This window comes from Eubalaena glacialis, chromosome 8 (genome assembly GCF_028564815.1).
Source record: "Eubalaena glacialis isolate mEubGla1 chromosome 8, mEubGla1.1.hap2.+ XY, whole genome shotgun sequence".
NCBI classification, from domain to species: Eukaryota; Metazoa; Chordata; class Mammalia; order Artiodactyla; family Balaenidae; genus Eubalaena; species Eubalaena glacialis.
Window position 1 is genome coordinate 116,664,713 of NC_083723.1, and position 15,938 is coordinate 116,680,650.

At 47.8% G+C, this 15,938-nt stretch overlaps 2 gene segments (V, D, J or C); both read left to right on the forward strand.

The window, feature by feature from the left end:
- Nucleotides 1-3,515: 3,515 nt before the first annotated feature.
- Nucleotides 3,516-3,911, forward strand: LOC133096934 (T cell receptor beta variable 3-1-like). The segment is given in 2 exon segments: nucleotides 3,516-3,564; nucleotides 3,682-3,911. Coding segments are annotated over 2 exon segments (279 nt in total).
- Nucleotides 3,912-8,058: 4,147 nt separating this feature from the next.
- Nucleotides 8,059-13,236, forward strand: LOC133096655 (T cell receptor beta variable 4-2-like). The segment is given in 3 exon segments: nucleotides 8,059-8,107; nucleotides 8,217-8,590; nucleotides 13,204-13,236. Coding segments are annotated over 3 exon segments (456 nt in total).
- Nucleotides 13,237-15,938: the final 2,702 nt, after the last annotated feature.

Here is a 15,938-nt window from a genome sequence, read left to right on the forward strand (position 1 = left end):
CAAAATCTGTTGAAAGTTATAAACATTAGAAAGTGCAGGAACACACACTTCTAAGCTCAATATTGAATATTCTAAGTGACTACCTTTAATTTAAGGCTTGAGAATTCAGGGTACCCTGAACCTCCCCCACTCCCACCTCCACAAAACATCTACAGCTACTTCCCAAAAGCAAAAATAAGGTGACATCTAATCATTTTTGAAAGTTAATAAGTAATGCCTGTTCATCATAATATTGTGTTTATTTTTTGTCAATTGTTGCCTGTATTACTTTCAAGTGACTTAAAGATTAAACATTTCTGATCCATGTAATAATAGAAACAGTAAATATAAATATTTTAAGTTAGAGGAGATTTCAAAGTCTAAATAGACAAATAACATGAATTGATGACTTCTAAGGTGAAGGGTGAATGACCTGCAGACCGTCACGTCTGGTTTTGATCTGGATTTTCATTTGGAAAACCAGTGACCACTGGTCCACCTGCAGGCGTATGTTTGCAGCAGTTGATGTGTACATTGACTTTTCTATTTTTGTCAATATAAGAAAGGGGATTTTTTTCAAGGTCAGGGCCACCAGCAACTAACAGCCAGGTGAGCAGAATGGAAGGGAAATCATGGTCCTTGTCAATTTTGCAAACCTGAGAAACCAATTTTGAGCACCAGTAAAGAAAGAGAGAAAATTCGATGAAACTGAAATCTTCATGGGACTCTCTGCCCAGGTGACTAAATTGGACAGAACTGGGATCAAGAGATTGTCCTTCCATCCCATTCTGCCAAAGCACATGACCCAGTTTCCTCCCCCTCTCCCCCCACGTCCAAGTTCTTAGGGAGCTGGTGAAAAGAGACAGCTCTGCCGGGAGGAACACTGTTCTCGTGAAAGTCACAAAAAGCAGAGGCAGTGGTGGAAGTTTTGCTTCTAGAATGGGAGGAAGGTTTCGCTTTCAAAACATACTGACACATGCCTCTTCCCACTAACATACAAACTCTGGGAAACTGTCCAAACATGAGAAGGAGTTTAAATACCGGACAGCCAAAAATACGACCAATGTCCAAAACACACATCCTGATATCGTTTCCGCCTGTTTCCTTTTTGCTCTAGTTCTTCTCCAGCTTTCTGCCTCATCACCAGAGTCCTATGACTCTTCACCTTTTTGTGGATCAAGTTAGCTTCATGCTAAAATTACTGTGTTTTTCTTTCCTCGTTTACTCTCTACTGTAATTGAACCCTGGCGCTTCCCAGCATCCCAGCATCAGCCTCCTGTTCTCCCTGCAGAGGTCTCCCCTTCTATGATCTAGCTGGACCCGTCAGAAAAGAAGCGCAAAGAAGCTATTTCTTTGTTCCTCTCTTTCCTTTGGGCAATTCCTGATAGACAAGGGAAAACATTGGGCTTTCAGACTCTCCTGTGAAAAACAGAAAACAACAACCAGAACTGGCATACCTCATGTGAGGCACTTTTCTTTCAATCAGTTTCAATCCAGCATCTCTTTGGATGGTGTGCACCTGATTTTTCAAGAGCGTGTGCATAAATGCTAATGTAAATAATTCATGTGAAATCTACTTTTTAAGAATGGTTGCTTCTTTGTATGGTCAGAATCACTAATATATGTAGCCTCCTGTCAGTTTCATTTTTGACTCTTTCCTTCTTTCCTTCTATCCTTTCTTCCCCCCTCCCTTCTTCCCTTCCCTCTTTTCTTTGAAAAGCTTCACAAGCAAGCTGTGTTGTACAATGAGGTAGGTACTTAAGATACTGGCTGCATAAGACCCACCCGCCAGTTAACATCTAGAGGTGCCCCTGGTTAGGATCATACAATTTTAAAACTGGACAGAGACTTAGACATGATTTATTTCAGCCCATTGTTTTGTAGATGAGGAAATGGGAAGCCATGTGCAGGACAGTATTTAACTGTATTAATACTGATTATATTTCTAATGTCTGCATAACATGTATTTTATCTTTCTGGTCTAGGGCAATCTGTAAATTTCTTTTGGCTCCTATCAGAATATAAACATCATGAGAATGAGAACGCTGTCTTACTCAAGCTTAGCACTAAGCAGCCATTCAATGATTGCCAACAAATAAAGCACGCATATAGTTCTGGGACCGTGGTCGTTTCTCTTTTGTTCACTATCTTGTCTCTGGTGCTTGTTCTGTGCTCAATGAAAAGCAAATGAACCACTGGGTCTGTCTCTGAAGGGGGTTTCACCAGTAATTGACAGTGGTGCCGTACTTTGTGCACGCGCGCGCGCGTGTGTGTGTGTGTGTGTGAGAGAGAGAGAGAGAGAGAGAGAGAGAGATGCCTCCGGGGCACTTGGTGCCCTGGTCTTACTCTGGGTCCTTGCTGACTTGCCTTTTACCAAGGGCTGGGGCGGCGTCCGGGGGCACTGAGATCTGAGAACTGCACCTTGCCGGCCACTAGGAGGCGCTGCGGCCCTACAGAATCCTAGAGGCTGGTGGAGGAGGGCAAGGACTGTGGGAAGGAATGAGGGGGGGGAGGTTCTCAGTGTGGGTGATGCCACCGTCTGGAGACATTTTTGGTTGTCACAACGGGGGTGGGGAGTGCTACAGACAGGTAGTGGACAGAGACCAGGGATGCTGCTAAACATCCTACAGCCCCAAAACCAAGAACTATCCGTGCAATGTGTCAATAGCGCCGAGATTGAGAAAGGCCAGGCTAGGCATCAAGCTGTAGACTTTGTACCAGAAGGGAAGGTGACCTGTAGACAAAGCAAGGGCAGTAAAATCATCCCGCTTAGATTTTCCCAGCTCCGTGCTATTATTCTCCTCTGTAACCTCATTGCTCCTGTCACATCCTGCCTTCTTATTCCCTCCTATTAGCCTTGTGGCTCTGCCTTTCCAACAGAGAACATCACAGGGAGTGGGGCTGCCGTTTATTCCCCCTCAAAGACTCATCAACAGAGTTTGCTCCTAACTGAGAGCAATGTATGCTTGTGTATGGTCTGCAGCTGGTTCTCAGGGAGACCTCAGAGTCAATCTCTTGACCAGAACTGAAATAATCAAGAGGGGGACTTAGCGTAAACCACACATTCAAGGGAGCCAAGACCTGAGTGGAATCATGCTGCATTATTGTGACGGAGAAGCAGAAGATCCAGAGAAGGGAAACCAGGCTGACTCTGAGAGAGGGGCCTGGAACGGGGTGCAAGGGAGGAGGTGGCCGGGTCCTGGGGCAGGAAAAGGGGAGGGAGGCAGCTGCTGGCACAGAATGACCGTCAGAGAAACGTCCTTGAGGCGACATGCTCACCATACTCAAGCTATGCCTAGAAATCCCAAACTCCTTTGAAAGGAGTAGAAATGAACATTCCTCTGGATAGAGCAAGCGCAGGACATGCGGAAGGAGGAGAGCAGGTTAGAGGAGGCCTGAGGGTGAGGCAGTCCTTCTGGGCTGTGACGTCACAGGCACAGCACCTGGCAGGGCAGTGAGCACGACAGCCTGGTCTTCTTACCACTGAGGACCAGAGTCCCGAGCTAGGGCCTGGCCTAGTTGCCCCGGACCCCACCATGGGCCCCAGGCCCCTCTGCTGTGGGGCCCTTTGCCTCCTGGGAGCAGGTGAGTCCTGGGAGCAGGTGGCTGGATCCCTCTTTGAGTCTCTAAGCCCATTCGTCAACCCTTCAGAAACAGGCTGCCTCCTGGGACTCATCTGAATTCTGCTTCTTTCCTTCTCAGGTGCCTTAGACGTGGCAGTTTTGCAGACTCCAAAATATCTCACCACACAGATGGGAACTAAGAAGCCCCTGAAATGTGAACAAAAGCTGAACCATGATAGTATGTACTGGTATAAGCAGGGCTCCAAGCAATTGCTGAAGATTATGTTTGTCTACAGTAATAAGGTACTCATTCTCAACGAAACAGTGCCAAGTCGTTTCTCACCAGAATCTCCTGACAAAGCTCATTGAAATTTTCACATCAACTCCTTGGAGCCAGGCGACTCTGCCGTGTGTTTCTGTGCCAGCAGCTAAGACACAGCCCTGCAGAGTCACTGTCTATCTGTGCACAGAGCCCTGGCCTAGTCGGGAAGCTGTGAGGCAACGTGTTCACCCAGCTCAAGGCTCCGCTCACCCCCATGAGTTTCAGCCTCCAGGACACCCTGCCAGCACACCTGATGGGGCAGTTCTAGACACACAGAAGTCTTACAGAATTCTACTTCTCAGCTAGAGCAGGGGGTTCCATTAATTTCACTGAAGTACTCAGGGCTCCACAAACAAGAAAGGACCCTGTCCCTTGCCCTGAAGATCTTAACTGATGGAAGAAGCCATTCCCCGCCTTTCTCTGCTGTACATATTGGTACATATTGTACATAACATTATGATTGAAAACACACTATTTGCTAAGAATGTTTGATGAGAAAAAGCCTAAAGGACGGTAAGGTGAAGATAAAAGTCTCTAAGACCAAACGAAAATTCAGATTGTCAGTGAGATCACCATTTAATGGAAAAATATTTGGAGAAGCATGAAAGTCCAGGGTGACAGGTGTATGGTTAGGCCATTTAAGATGACTGTTCTCTTGCTCTCTGTACATCCTCTGCTCGACCAAGCCCTGCTTCACTCACGTGACTATCCAGTCCTCTTAATTACAGGGCTTAATCAGTCCCTGGTAACTGATGAGCCCACCTGACATCAATTCCCCCTGTAAATGGTAGCCTCCTTCTCCTGGAGTAGCTAAGACTGCTGCCATGTCCTGCCTGCACACAATGGAGTGTCACTCCAGGACCCTTTGTGTATAATCCCCTGTCCAATAAACCACTGATGTCTCTGTTGCTGTCTCTGGGCTCGTTCTTTGGTCTCGAGGCTGGGCAACCACAAGGCTTGCAGGCCTTCAGGGTGCAGGCCAACAACAGGTAAACTAGAAAGAAAGGGTGGGGCAGATGCACCCATCGAGGTACGCTTGTGCACTGCAGACTTCCTCTCTCTAAGAAGGAGGACCAGTGCCATTGTTCCCAATTCTGATTGAGTGTCATCTTTGAAGCCTCCTCGAGAGCAGGCAGTAGCCAGATGATGGAGGATATTAGGAGGCATGGAAAGGACTTTGGCCACAAATCTCTAGGCAGGAACTAGCCAGTAGTCCTACCTTAAGTGAGATAACATGATCAAGTTTGTATTTTGGTACAGGAATACTGGATCAGAAGGGAGATAGAGTCCGGGTGGAATGTACAATTAGAAGACTTCTGAAATACTCTACATGAAAGATTATGAAGGGATGATGAGGGGCCTTGTGGATGATATAGAGGAGAGGCTCTGGATTTATCCTGGCAGGTCTGGATGTAGGATTTGCTAGGAGCAAATCCTCTCAGGGAGCCTTAGCATGTGGGTTCATTGTTACAGTGCTTGGTCTTTCCGGGGTCTCCGTGGGAATCACAGCATATTCACCAATGTCTCTCGCTCTAACTGGGTCTGTATGCCAATGTCTTCCAGCTGAGTGTCTTCTGAAATCTCTGCTCAGTTCTATAGCCTTCCAGAACCTTCTGGAGTCCTGCCCTGTGTAGACACAACTGGCCAGGAAAAAAGGTAATTTCCCTTCATGTATTCTTGGGGCTCCCATAACCCAAATCCCAGCTGTCTTGGAATCAGTTATGTATTTTCTATATATCTTCAAGGAACATATACTATTACTATTTGATAATGGGCAGTGTTTGAATTTACCTACATGTTTACCATTCTACTTCTTCACTATTCGTTCTTGCAATGCAGACTGTCCTTAGATCATTTTCTTTCTTCGGTCACATCCCTAATTCAGATAACTTAAACTCACCTTTCACCCCACTCCTTGCTTTGGGAAATGCTTATGTTAGCTAATGTTCTCAGGGCAACTGAGCTTTTCACTTTTACTCATTGTTCGGGGTTTTAGTTTAAATTCCATTGCTTTTTGTCATCTGTGAAATTTTGCATATGTATTGACAGCCTAACAATGCAATAAAATTTTATTTACTCATATTTTTCTGTTTTCTTGTAGAAGGGCCAATTAGTGTCTTCTTACTACAGGGAATGGCCATCATAATAATGTTAATAGTAACAATGCTGGCCTTTTAACTAGGGTTAATTTTTGGTTCTTATCTAAGAATGGAATATCTCCAACTGCAGTGGATTTAAGGTCCATCATATACGTAACCTGTTCAGGAGGGGAATATCCAACCCACTTTGCTTAAATTCTAACCCATATACCCTTACATTTTTTTGTTTTATGGGCCACAGTGAAAATCTGATAATACTTATTACATTAGAAAAATGTTAGTATTTTCTTCCTGACCCAGCACATCCCTGGGTTAAAAAACATTTCACTTATCAACTCTTGACTTTACACATGGATAACTACCCTCCCTAGTCCCAACATAGATTTATATAGATTCTTGTTATTCCAACTTGGTAATAAATATCTAATATAACAATAAACAAATGTTATATTTAGCAACTATAGATCATTTCATTTTTGTGTTTATTCACATCTTCAAATTTTCTAGAATGAAAACTCAATACTGGCATAACAATATGTTTTAAGAAAATGGATGATATTCCAATAAGTAAGTGGACAAAAAGCATAAATAATTTATAGTGTGAAGTAGGAATGACTCATGGTGGATCACGCAAGCTAGTCCCAGATTGGAAAACTGTCTGTGGATCGGATGGGCCTGGTTTGGTTTCTAACATTTTGGAAATGCACAGGGCTTTGGAGATCATTTACATTCAGTCCCCATGTTGTAATAGCTGAGGAAATATGCTATCACATTCATGAAGTGATTTAAATACTGAAATACTGGACACATTTCTCGAACTTCATATAAGCTACATTTGATTCCCTAGTGGTTGTCTGTGACTATACTGAATTACCCACGACAGTAGAATTCTGGGGGTGAACGTGTTGAAGTTTTGTGCTTGTTCCTAGCTGTTGCTCAATGAGTATTTGTTGAACAAATCAAGATGGTCTATAAGCTCCACAGGGGCTGGGGTAGTATCTGCAGGGCTGCATTTTGTTCATTCCTAAGAATCCAGACATAACCAATCTCCACTGAGTAAAAATTGAATGGCCTAGGTAAGTGGATGAATGGTATTGTTGCCGACTGTTTTGGTTGTTTCACGTGCTTCTTTCTCCTTCATGGTTTCCTGGAGTTTCGTACCTATCACAGCTGCTCCTGGTCTGTGCAATGAGTGAAGGATCTGGGCAGCCGACGCGGGCTGGTAAGAGGCCTGTGATCTGGGAAATGTGCAGCTTTGGCCACAAGGCGGAGCTGTGGCTCCACTGAGACCGCCGAGACTGGGGGGGGAGGGGCTGGGAGTGAGTAGAGGGAGGGAGTGAGGAGGGGAGCAGGGCGTGGAGGCTTCATCCTTATATCAGTTGGGTGCATCGTTTGCAGCTCAAAGATACTAAGCTAAAGTCATTTTCAAATTGATTTCCGTTTGTCTTGCACCAGACGTCTTGTGCTGTTTACTTGCGGCAACTTGTTTGCTTTAAGCCCAGCCAAGCGCTGCACCCTCAATACAGGGCCAGAGAATGGCTTATTCCTTGTTATGGTCCTCTCAGCACTCTTCCCAATGTCTGGTTCCTGGCTGGCGTCACAGTCGTGCCTTTTTAATGATGGGCACTGGTACAGAAAAGGACCACAGCCTTCCAATCTTCCTCCCTCCATGCAGCTGGGCAAAGGGGCTCCAGCAAGCTTAGACACTGAGGGAAAGGACGTTTTAAGTGTTGTCCTGCCTCGGACTGAGCAGGGGAGGAAGGAGATCTCTTCAAGGGAGTATGGTCTGTTGCTGAGAGGGGGTCTTGGAAGGGAGGGGGGACAGAGGGAGAATCTATATAGTGAGGAGGGCAGCTAATAGCAAAAGAGCAACTGTCAGAGGACTATCCCAGCCCAGTCCATTCAAATCCACCTTCTATCGAAATCTATGTAAGGCATAAAAGGGGAAGGAAGAAACATCGCTTGGGGCTGGGGAAACTGACAAGGACACTGACATCACAGGCAGAAGCACCAACCAAGGCCAAGGAGACTAGAGGCCACCCCCCACCCCCGGGGCATCCTAGTTAGATGATGCCACTTCGACCCTGACACCACCATGGGCTGCGGGCTGCTCTGCTGTGTGGTCCTCTCTCTTGTGGGAGCAGGTGAGTCTTGGGTTCACATGGGCTGCCCCCGGACCCCCAACAATTTCCCTGCGGCTGCATCAACACCTCCCCTTCTGGGCTTTGTCTGAATTTTGTCCCTTTCTCCCAGCAGCCTCCGCGGACAGGGGAATAACTCAGATACCAAAATACCTAGTCATGGAAACTAGAAGTAAGAAATCTCTGAGATGTGAACAACACCTGGGACACAATTCTATGTTCTGGTATAAGCAGGGCGCTCAGAAGCCGCCGGAGCTCATGTTCGTCTACAACTACAAGGAACTCGCTAGCAATGAGACTGTTCCAAGTCGCTTCCGGCCCGAATGCCCAGACACCTCCCACTTCTACCTGCACGTGGACACCCTGAAACTGGAAGACTCCGCCCTGTATCTCTGCGCCAGCAGCAAAGACACAGCCCTGCAGAGCCAACTCCTTCCCGTGCACAAACCTCCAGGGTCCAGCCAGGAAGCTAGGGGGCCAGCCAAGGCTCCGTTTGCCACTTCCCATTAGACCCTAGACAGAAATCCCAGGCCATAATACTGCCCGCAGGTTCACGGGGCACGGCAGGGCTCAGTTCCCCCACAGACGCCAGCAGTCTGTGCCGGGCTCGTCCTGACCAAGATTGTGCCTCTGGGTGAATGGAGGACAGACGTTCAAGTTTAAGTTGTCCCAAGCATTTTCCAATTGGCTGGCACCCCTGGGAAGTCTTTCATGAGACACTTGACCCTCTGGCCACAGCAGTCCTACCCATCCTCCTTCTAAAAGGTGTCTTTCTCTGACTTCCCCTTCCATCCAAGTTAGACCCTGGATCTCAGCCCAGATCCCAGCTCCAGCTATGCTCAGACCTTTTTCAAAGCACCTCATTCCCTCACCAGGGTCTCCAGCCGTTCCTGCCCCTGAGGACCACGGATCCCCCATCCCGTTGGGATTCCTTTTCTCTAGTTCACTCTTCCGACTGCGCGTTCAGGGGCTCAGCCCCTCGCTGGCTTCTCTTCCACTCCAGCCTTAGCACTTTCAGGCTTGCTTCTTTTTCCTTCTGTCTCTTTAACCCTAGCTCTTCAGGTCTTCGCATCCTGTATTATCAGCAGGCAGTGAGGAGTGATGGCCTCCTGACATTTCAGAGCAGGACTTTGTACCCGGGGCTGTTGTTGCTGAACCCCGTATCTTCCGGCTCTGCTCCTTGTAATGGCTCTCGGGGCTGCACGACCCAGCAGCCAAAGGCTGGCAAAGCCCTGCGTCCTGGAGGGTCAGCTGTCTGCATGCGCACAAAGGCTCCCTCCTCTCTCCTGCAGAGGACGCTCCAGGGACAGGGAGACCCCTGACAGAGCCTCAAACCATAATACCCAAGTCAACCCCTGTGGCGATTCTCTATTCTACGTCTTTAGAGTGTGGGGTTTTTTTCACCCGGGTGTGACTCTGCGCTGTCAACTGGTTAAGAGATAAACACATCCCCGTCTAGTATTTTAATGCTTTATTTGTCATGAAATAAACAAGCCTGCTGTAAAGTGGATGGTTTGGTTTAAGGTTTCATAGGGATCCTCTAAACAAACGCCTGCACGCCAGGACTCACACCCTACACGGCACCAGAGGATGAGAAGGATGCCGCCCTGTGAGGAAGTGCGTTGCTTGGAGCTCGGCAGGTATCTGACTTCTGAGCCTCTTCTTTTCAGGAACCGAGGATTCCCTGTTGCCAAGGCCGTGGCCCCCCAGGGCCGAGCAGCACGGAGCTTTGGGGAATCAGAGAAGGACTTCCAGGCAAGGGTCCCAGGACTGGAGACCCCGCAAAGGACAGTAAGAGACCCAGCCTTTGGGAAACGGGTGTGAGAAATATGTGTCTCTCTGTCTTCACCAAATCCATATTCTATAATGTGGCTCGTCAGTTCTCTGATTTCTCTTTTTCCCACCCAAGACTAGACCCCGAGCCCCAGCCTGATCAAAGCTCCAGATCTGCACAGACGCTTGCTCTCCACCCCTCAGGCAGTCAGCGGGCCCCTGCGCCCCTCAGTTCAGAGCCAGCGCACTGGGCTGGGTGCTTACTTTCTCGTCCACTCTCCTTCCCTTGCACTGAAATGTCCTTTTAGGCTTCAGGTCTCAACTTCTCACTAGATTTCCTCTACACACGGACACTTGCAGGGTTATTTTTTGTTTTCCTTTGATCTCTTCATTCCCAATGTTTTAATCGTCAGGCTCAGAATTACGACACACAGAGCCCATGCCTCTGAACTGTGGCTCTCAATTGGCCGTTAGAGAGGGGAGCGGGTCCCGCCTGTCTGTTCGGGTCTTCATACCTGGCCTCACTGCCCTGAAGCTTGTATTCTCCCAGGGTCCCTCTGCAGCTGCAGTTTTTCACTCGGGGCGTGGGAGCCTGAACGCTCCAGGGCACGCGGGGGCTGAGCCTTGGAGCATCATGTGTCCACATTGGCACGAGGGCTGCCTGCTCCCTCTTGTATGGGCACTCCTGAGTCTGTGGGTGCTGCCCAACACTAGGACATCGTCACAGAGTCTCCTCCCTTGGGCTGCTAAAGACCTGATGCCCCACTGGGAGAGACCTCAGCCCCACCCCTCCCCTGCCATGGACCACAGGTTCTGCTGGGTGATCCTTTGTCTCCTGGGAGTAGGTGAGTCCTGGGAGTATGTGGAAAACTCCCATCCCATTCCCTTGACCTAAGGCCAGTTCCAAACTTTTGCCTCATTCTCTTTCTGGACTCTGTGTCCTCCCACAGGACACATAGAATCTGGTGTCAGCCAAAGGCCTTGCCACTATATCACAGGGATGGGATGGAATGTGACTCTGGGATGTGATCCTGTGCCCCGTCGTTTGTACCTCTTCTGGTACCGACAGACCCCAGGAAAGGGCATGGGGTTTCTGATATCCATCTATAACAAAGTGTCTTCAGAGAAGGCAGACTTTTTGAAGGATCACTTCTCAGCTGAGATGCCTGATGGCGTGTGCCTCACTCTGAAGACCCAGCCTGCATAGCTGGGGGCCTCGGCCATGTGCCTCTGTGCCGGCAGCTCAGCCACAGCCTTGCAGAGACACTTCCTGCCCTTCCACCAACTCTACAGCTTCGCTGCTCTCCCCAGGCTCTCAGCCTCCCTGCCCTGCCCAAGGCGGGTGGGGGATGTGTGGTGGGACTGCAGCTGCTCTCCAGTAGCAGAGGTCAAAATGAACTTTAATTTGCAGAAAAGGAAATATTGCACAGGATATCTGGGGCTGTGGTATTTGGGAAAGGTTCCCAGGCACCACAGAATGTGGCCAGGGACCCCAACGATGGGACAGGTGTAGCCAATGAGTGACCTGGGGAGCCTACAGAGAAACCTGTGTATTCTCTTTTGGTCTCTGTGTTATTTCCTATTTAGCAAAACATGCCTTCCTTCCATCTCTGAGTGGAGACTGGCTTACTGGAGAGGAGGGGAGGGGTTTGCATGGGGATATCCAGGAGCCCCAACAGGGAACTTTCCAGAAGGCGAAGGATCTCAACGCCAGAGCCTAGTACCGGTAGGAGAGGGATGTTCTGGGACGGTAGGCAGCCGAGGCAGAAGCACCTCAGGACCCTGCCAGCCAGGACAGACAGGTTCTTTGGGGAACAGTGGTTGCCCCTGTGAATGTGATCTCATGCTCTTGGGCCAGCAGGGATCCAGGCCAACAAGAAGGTCACCACAGAGGACACACTTGGCAAGAGCAAACGCCCACAGAACTTCCCGTGCCCACAACTGGCGTGAACTGCTCCCTCTGGGCATGATGGGCAAAGATGGGACTGACTTCTCAGAGGCTAAGACCTGAGGGTTCCTGAACAACTGGCTGGAGGGATGATGCAGGGAATACTTCACAAGGGAGATACTGGATGTCCCATTAATAAGGCAGGTGGACCTCAAGTATTCAGTTAGAGAAATCAATTGGTATTGTTGTGCTAGTGAATTAAGTATTTTATATTGGTTACACACTTTTCTTTCTTTTTCTTTCTTTCTTTCTTCCTCCCTCCCTCCCTCCCTCTCTCTCTCTCTCCCTTCCTTCCTTCCTTTCTTCCTTCCTTCCTTTCTTTCTTTCTTCCTTCCTTTCTTTCTTTCTCTCTTCCTTCCTTTCTTTCTTTCTCTCTTTCTTTCTTTCTTTTTTTTCTTTCTTCCCTCCCTCCCTCCTTTCCTTCCTTCCTTCCTTTTTTCTTTCTTTCTTTCTTTCTCACTCTGCTCTCTCGCTCTCCCCTTCCTTCCTTCCTCCCTCCCTCCCTCCCTCCCTTTCTCTCTCTCTCTCTCTCCCTCCCCCTTCCTTCCCTCCCTTCCTCCTTCTCTCCCCCGTTCCTTCCTTCCTTCCTTCCCTCTTTCCTTTCGACAAAAGATTCCTCACCCCAAGATATGGGAAATATGGCTAGTGCATCGCAGGGACCCCATGCGTCTCAGAGGAAGAATCAATCACAGGGTCATGTATGATGAGGGGTCAGCCTACCCTAAAGAACTCTCCTTCATGTTATGAAATCACCAGTTCCTCTAGAAAAGATGTGCTGGGGCTACTAAGACAGAAACACCATAGAGAGAACATGCAAAATGAGGAGGAGATGTATAGTCTCATATTTTGGGGGGAGTGAATGTGGTGCTGTTAATAATTACCCTTGAACAACAAGGTGAGACCTATACTTACCCCACCTGTGTCCCAAACGTGGGCTTCATCTCAGAGTCCTGAGCAGGAGGAGGTTTCAGGCCTGGGCAAACAGCTGTGGCTAATGGGAGAAATGTCTGCTAAGAGCGGTGGTCATGGTGGCTCATGGGGTTTTGCTGGTGGATCTCCCTGACAGGGTGGCCCAAAGTGAAGGGGCACCTACCCTTCCTCCCTGAGGGACCACTAAGGGCTGAGCACGTGCCCCCCTTTTCCCCCCACATCCTGACCCCTGGAAGCAGCAGACAGGGCCGATTTTCCAGGCAGCTGGGAAGAAACACAAGCCCCTGAGGCAACCTGAAAGATGGTGGCCTGAAGGGTCAACCCCTGCTGGGTTCAGCCTAAGCTTAAGGTGGGTCACAAACAATAAACAACCCTGGGGCTCCTTAGGAATTCGTATGGAATCAAGCCTTTGGGTAAGGCTGGACTTTCTGGTAATGTGGGTACTTAGGGCTCAGAAACAGCACATTTTGGATATTTGTGAATGTGTGACCTTCCTTTGTAATGTAAAAAATTAATAAACAGAAGCCTCAATTAAATAGAGTTGGGAGACCAGGAGGTGGCGCTCTCAAGCCCTGTGATGGTAGCAGAGCCCAAGAGGAAGAAGAAAAAGATTCCTCTTCTTTCTTGGCAAGGACTCAGTCAGTGAAAAGCCTTGGACCCTTTTTTTTACTACAGAGCTCCCATCTTCCTTTTCCTCTCTGTAAAATGTCGTGCAGGAACTTGCATGTGGCTCGCCATGGTTGCAGAAAAGCCGTGAGTCAGGTTTTTTCAATGTCCTACCAAGGGATATAGCCAGGGAGACAGACTCTGAGAGAGCTCTGAGAAACTGCTCTGAAAGGTATTGGCGGGAGGATGTGAACCTATCTGTGATTTTGGCAAGGGGTACGTGCAACCAAGCTCACATCTCGGTAGAAGGTTGCTGCTGGTCACAAGGAACAGACACCTTAGTTCATCGTTTTAGTGCTTTTCTAAGTATGGGAAGATGCAAGAATCCAGGTTCTTGAAATTTTCTCCTGAAAATATCGATCTGAAGGCCCGTTCTGCCAGTTTTCCCAGAGCACAGAGTGCCCCATTCCTGATCTTTGCTAGGAAGGTGAGTTTCAGTTGCTTCAGTTCGTGTTGGAAAAAAAGGAGAAGCGGGGGAAGGGAGGTCAATATGGTGATTCAGAAGAGTTGTGACTAATACTACACTCTGGCTGGGAAATACCACACGGGAAACCTGGAGGGCTCCAGAGAGGATGCTGGTAAGACATCCAGGAAATTACTGGAAACTTTCCTGCCCCAGCTGACAATGTAAACACTTCCAATTTATTAAGAGGAGGCACTGTGGTTCCACTGAACCTCAAGATGCTGTGGGGAGGGGCAGAAAGAGCTGCACGAAATGAGGAGTTCAGAAAGCTTTGTAATTTTGTCAGGCGGATTGGTTGCCGATCTTGAGCCACTGCAAAATACAAGTAGAGTTCTCTGTAGACGGTGGGAAATACTTCAAAACTGGGAAGAAAAGTAGATAGGGAGGGAGTTTGAAGGCGCATACTGGGTATCCAGGGGCAAGTGTATACAGAGGAGTAATAGCCTCAAAGGAAGATCAGAGAAACTAGGGCATGAGCCTAATCCCCAAACCCAGTTTCACGGAGCATGGCCCTATTTTAGAAAAGAGAAAGAGACAATGGCTAATTTTGAGCCACATAAGAGGGGATTCTGGGCTTGGAGGACCTGTAAGAGTTCTGATATCCCAGGAAGACCTGGCTATCAGATCGTGAAGAGGCTCAGAGAGCCAGTTCTCACCTATGAACACCAGAACACTGGGCAGGGGGTCGCCCCTCCCTCCCTGACCTGCCCTGGGTGCCAGGCTTCTCTGATTTGTGGCCTCTTGTCTCTTGGGAGCAGCTAAGTCCAGAAAACAAGGGAAACTCCTGATATGGGTTTCCCAATTCCAGATCCCTGGCATTTCCTTCATCTGCTTCCTTGTCTCTATCTTAGCTTACATATCCTTTTCTGTCAAAACCCATGGATGCTCAGGTCAAACAGATACCAAGATCCTTATGGAGATGGAAAAGAAACTGATCTTTGAATAGTCTTAGACAATGCACCATTTTGCCTTGTGCTGGTATTGACAAGACTCAGGACTGGGACTAAGGCTGATCCGTTAGTCAGAAAGAGCAAAACTTACGGTCCCTGGAGATGTATTTGAAGGTTACTGGTCTCAAAAAGATACAGAGATGTTCCCCCTGACAATGGGGTCAGCCACCACCAGCCGGATGTCTCCACACTTCTGTGTCAGCTGGGATGCCACAGGGCTGCAGAGTCACAGGCACTCAGTTCTGAGAAACAAAAAGGTGGTTCTCCTTCACGCGGCCCCTGCACTAAACAGAGGAAGAACAGAAGCCCTTCCCAGCCACCACCCCTGCCCCAGGCAAACAGAGAGTGAGAGTAAAGAAAATAACAGAAAAGAACGCACGTTGGTGAGGTCGTGGAGATATTGGAACACTATTGCGTTGTTATGGGAATATAAAATAGTGCAAACACTATGGAAAACAGTGTGGCAATTCCTCAAAACACTGAACATAGAATTACCATATGATCCAGAAATTCCACTTCTGGATATATACCCAAAGGAGTTAAAGCAGGAATTCAAACAAATATCAGCACACCTGTGTTCATAGAAGCATTGTTTGCAATAGCCAAAAGGTGAAAACAACCTGTCCAACCAAGAGATAAATGGATAAAGCAAATGTGATATATACATACAATGGAATACTATTCAGCCTTAAAAAACAACGACTTTCTGATTCATGTTACAACATGAATCAACCTTGAAGACATTATGCTACGTGAAATAAGCTGGACATAAAAGGCCAAATTGTGTTTGTATCCATTTATATGAGGTACCTGGAGTAGTCAAATTCATACAGACAGAAAACAGAATAGAGGTTTCCAGGGTCTGGGGTGAGGGAGGGAATGAGGAGTTAGTATTTAACAGATACAGAGTTTCATTTTGGGAAGATGAAAATGTTCTGGAGATGGAAAGTGGTGATGGTAGCACAATGTGAATGCCACTAAACTATAGACTTAAAATGGTAAGTTTTATGTTATATATATTTTATCACAATAATAAAACGAAAGAACAGCTTAGATTAAAATTTAGAAACAGACAATCTTTGAATAGAGATGAGTTCCATTCAA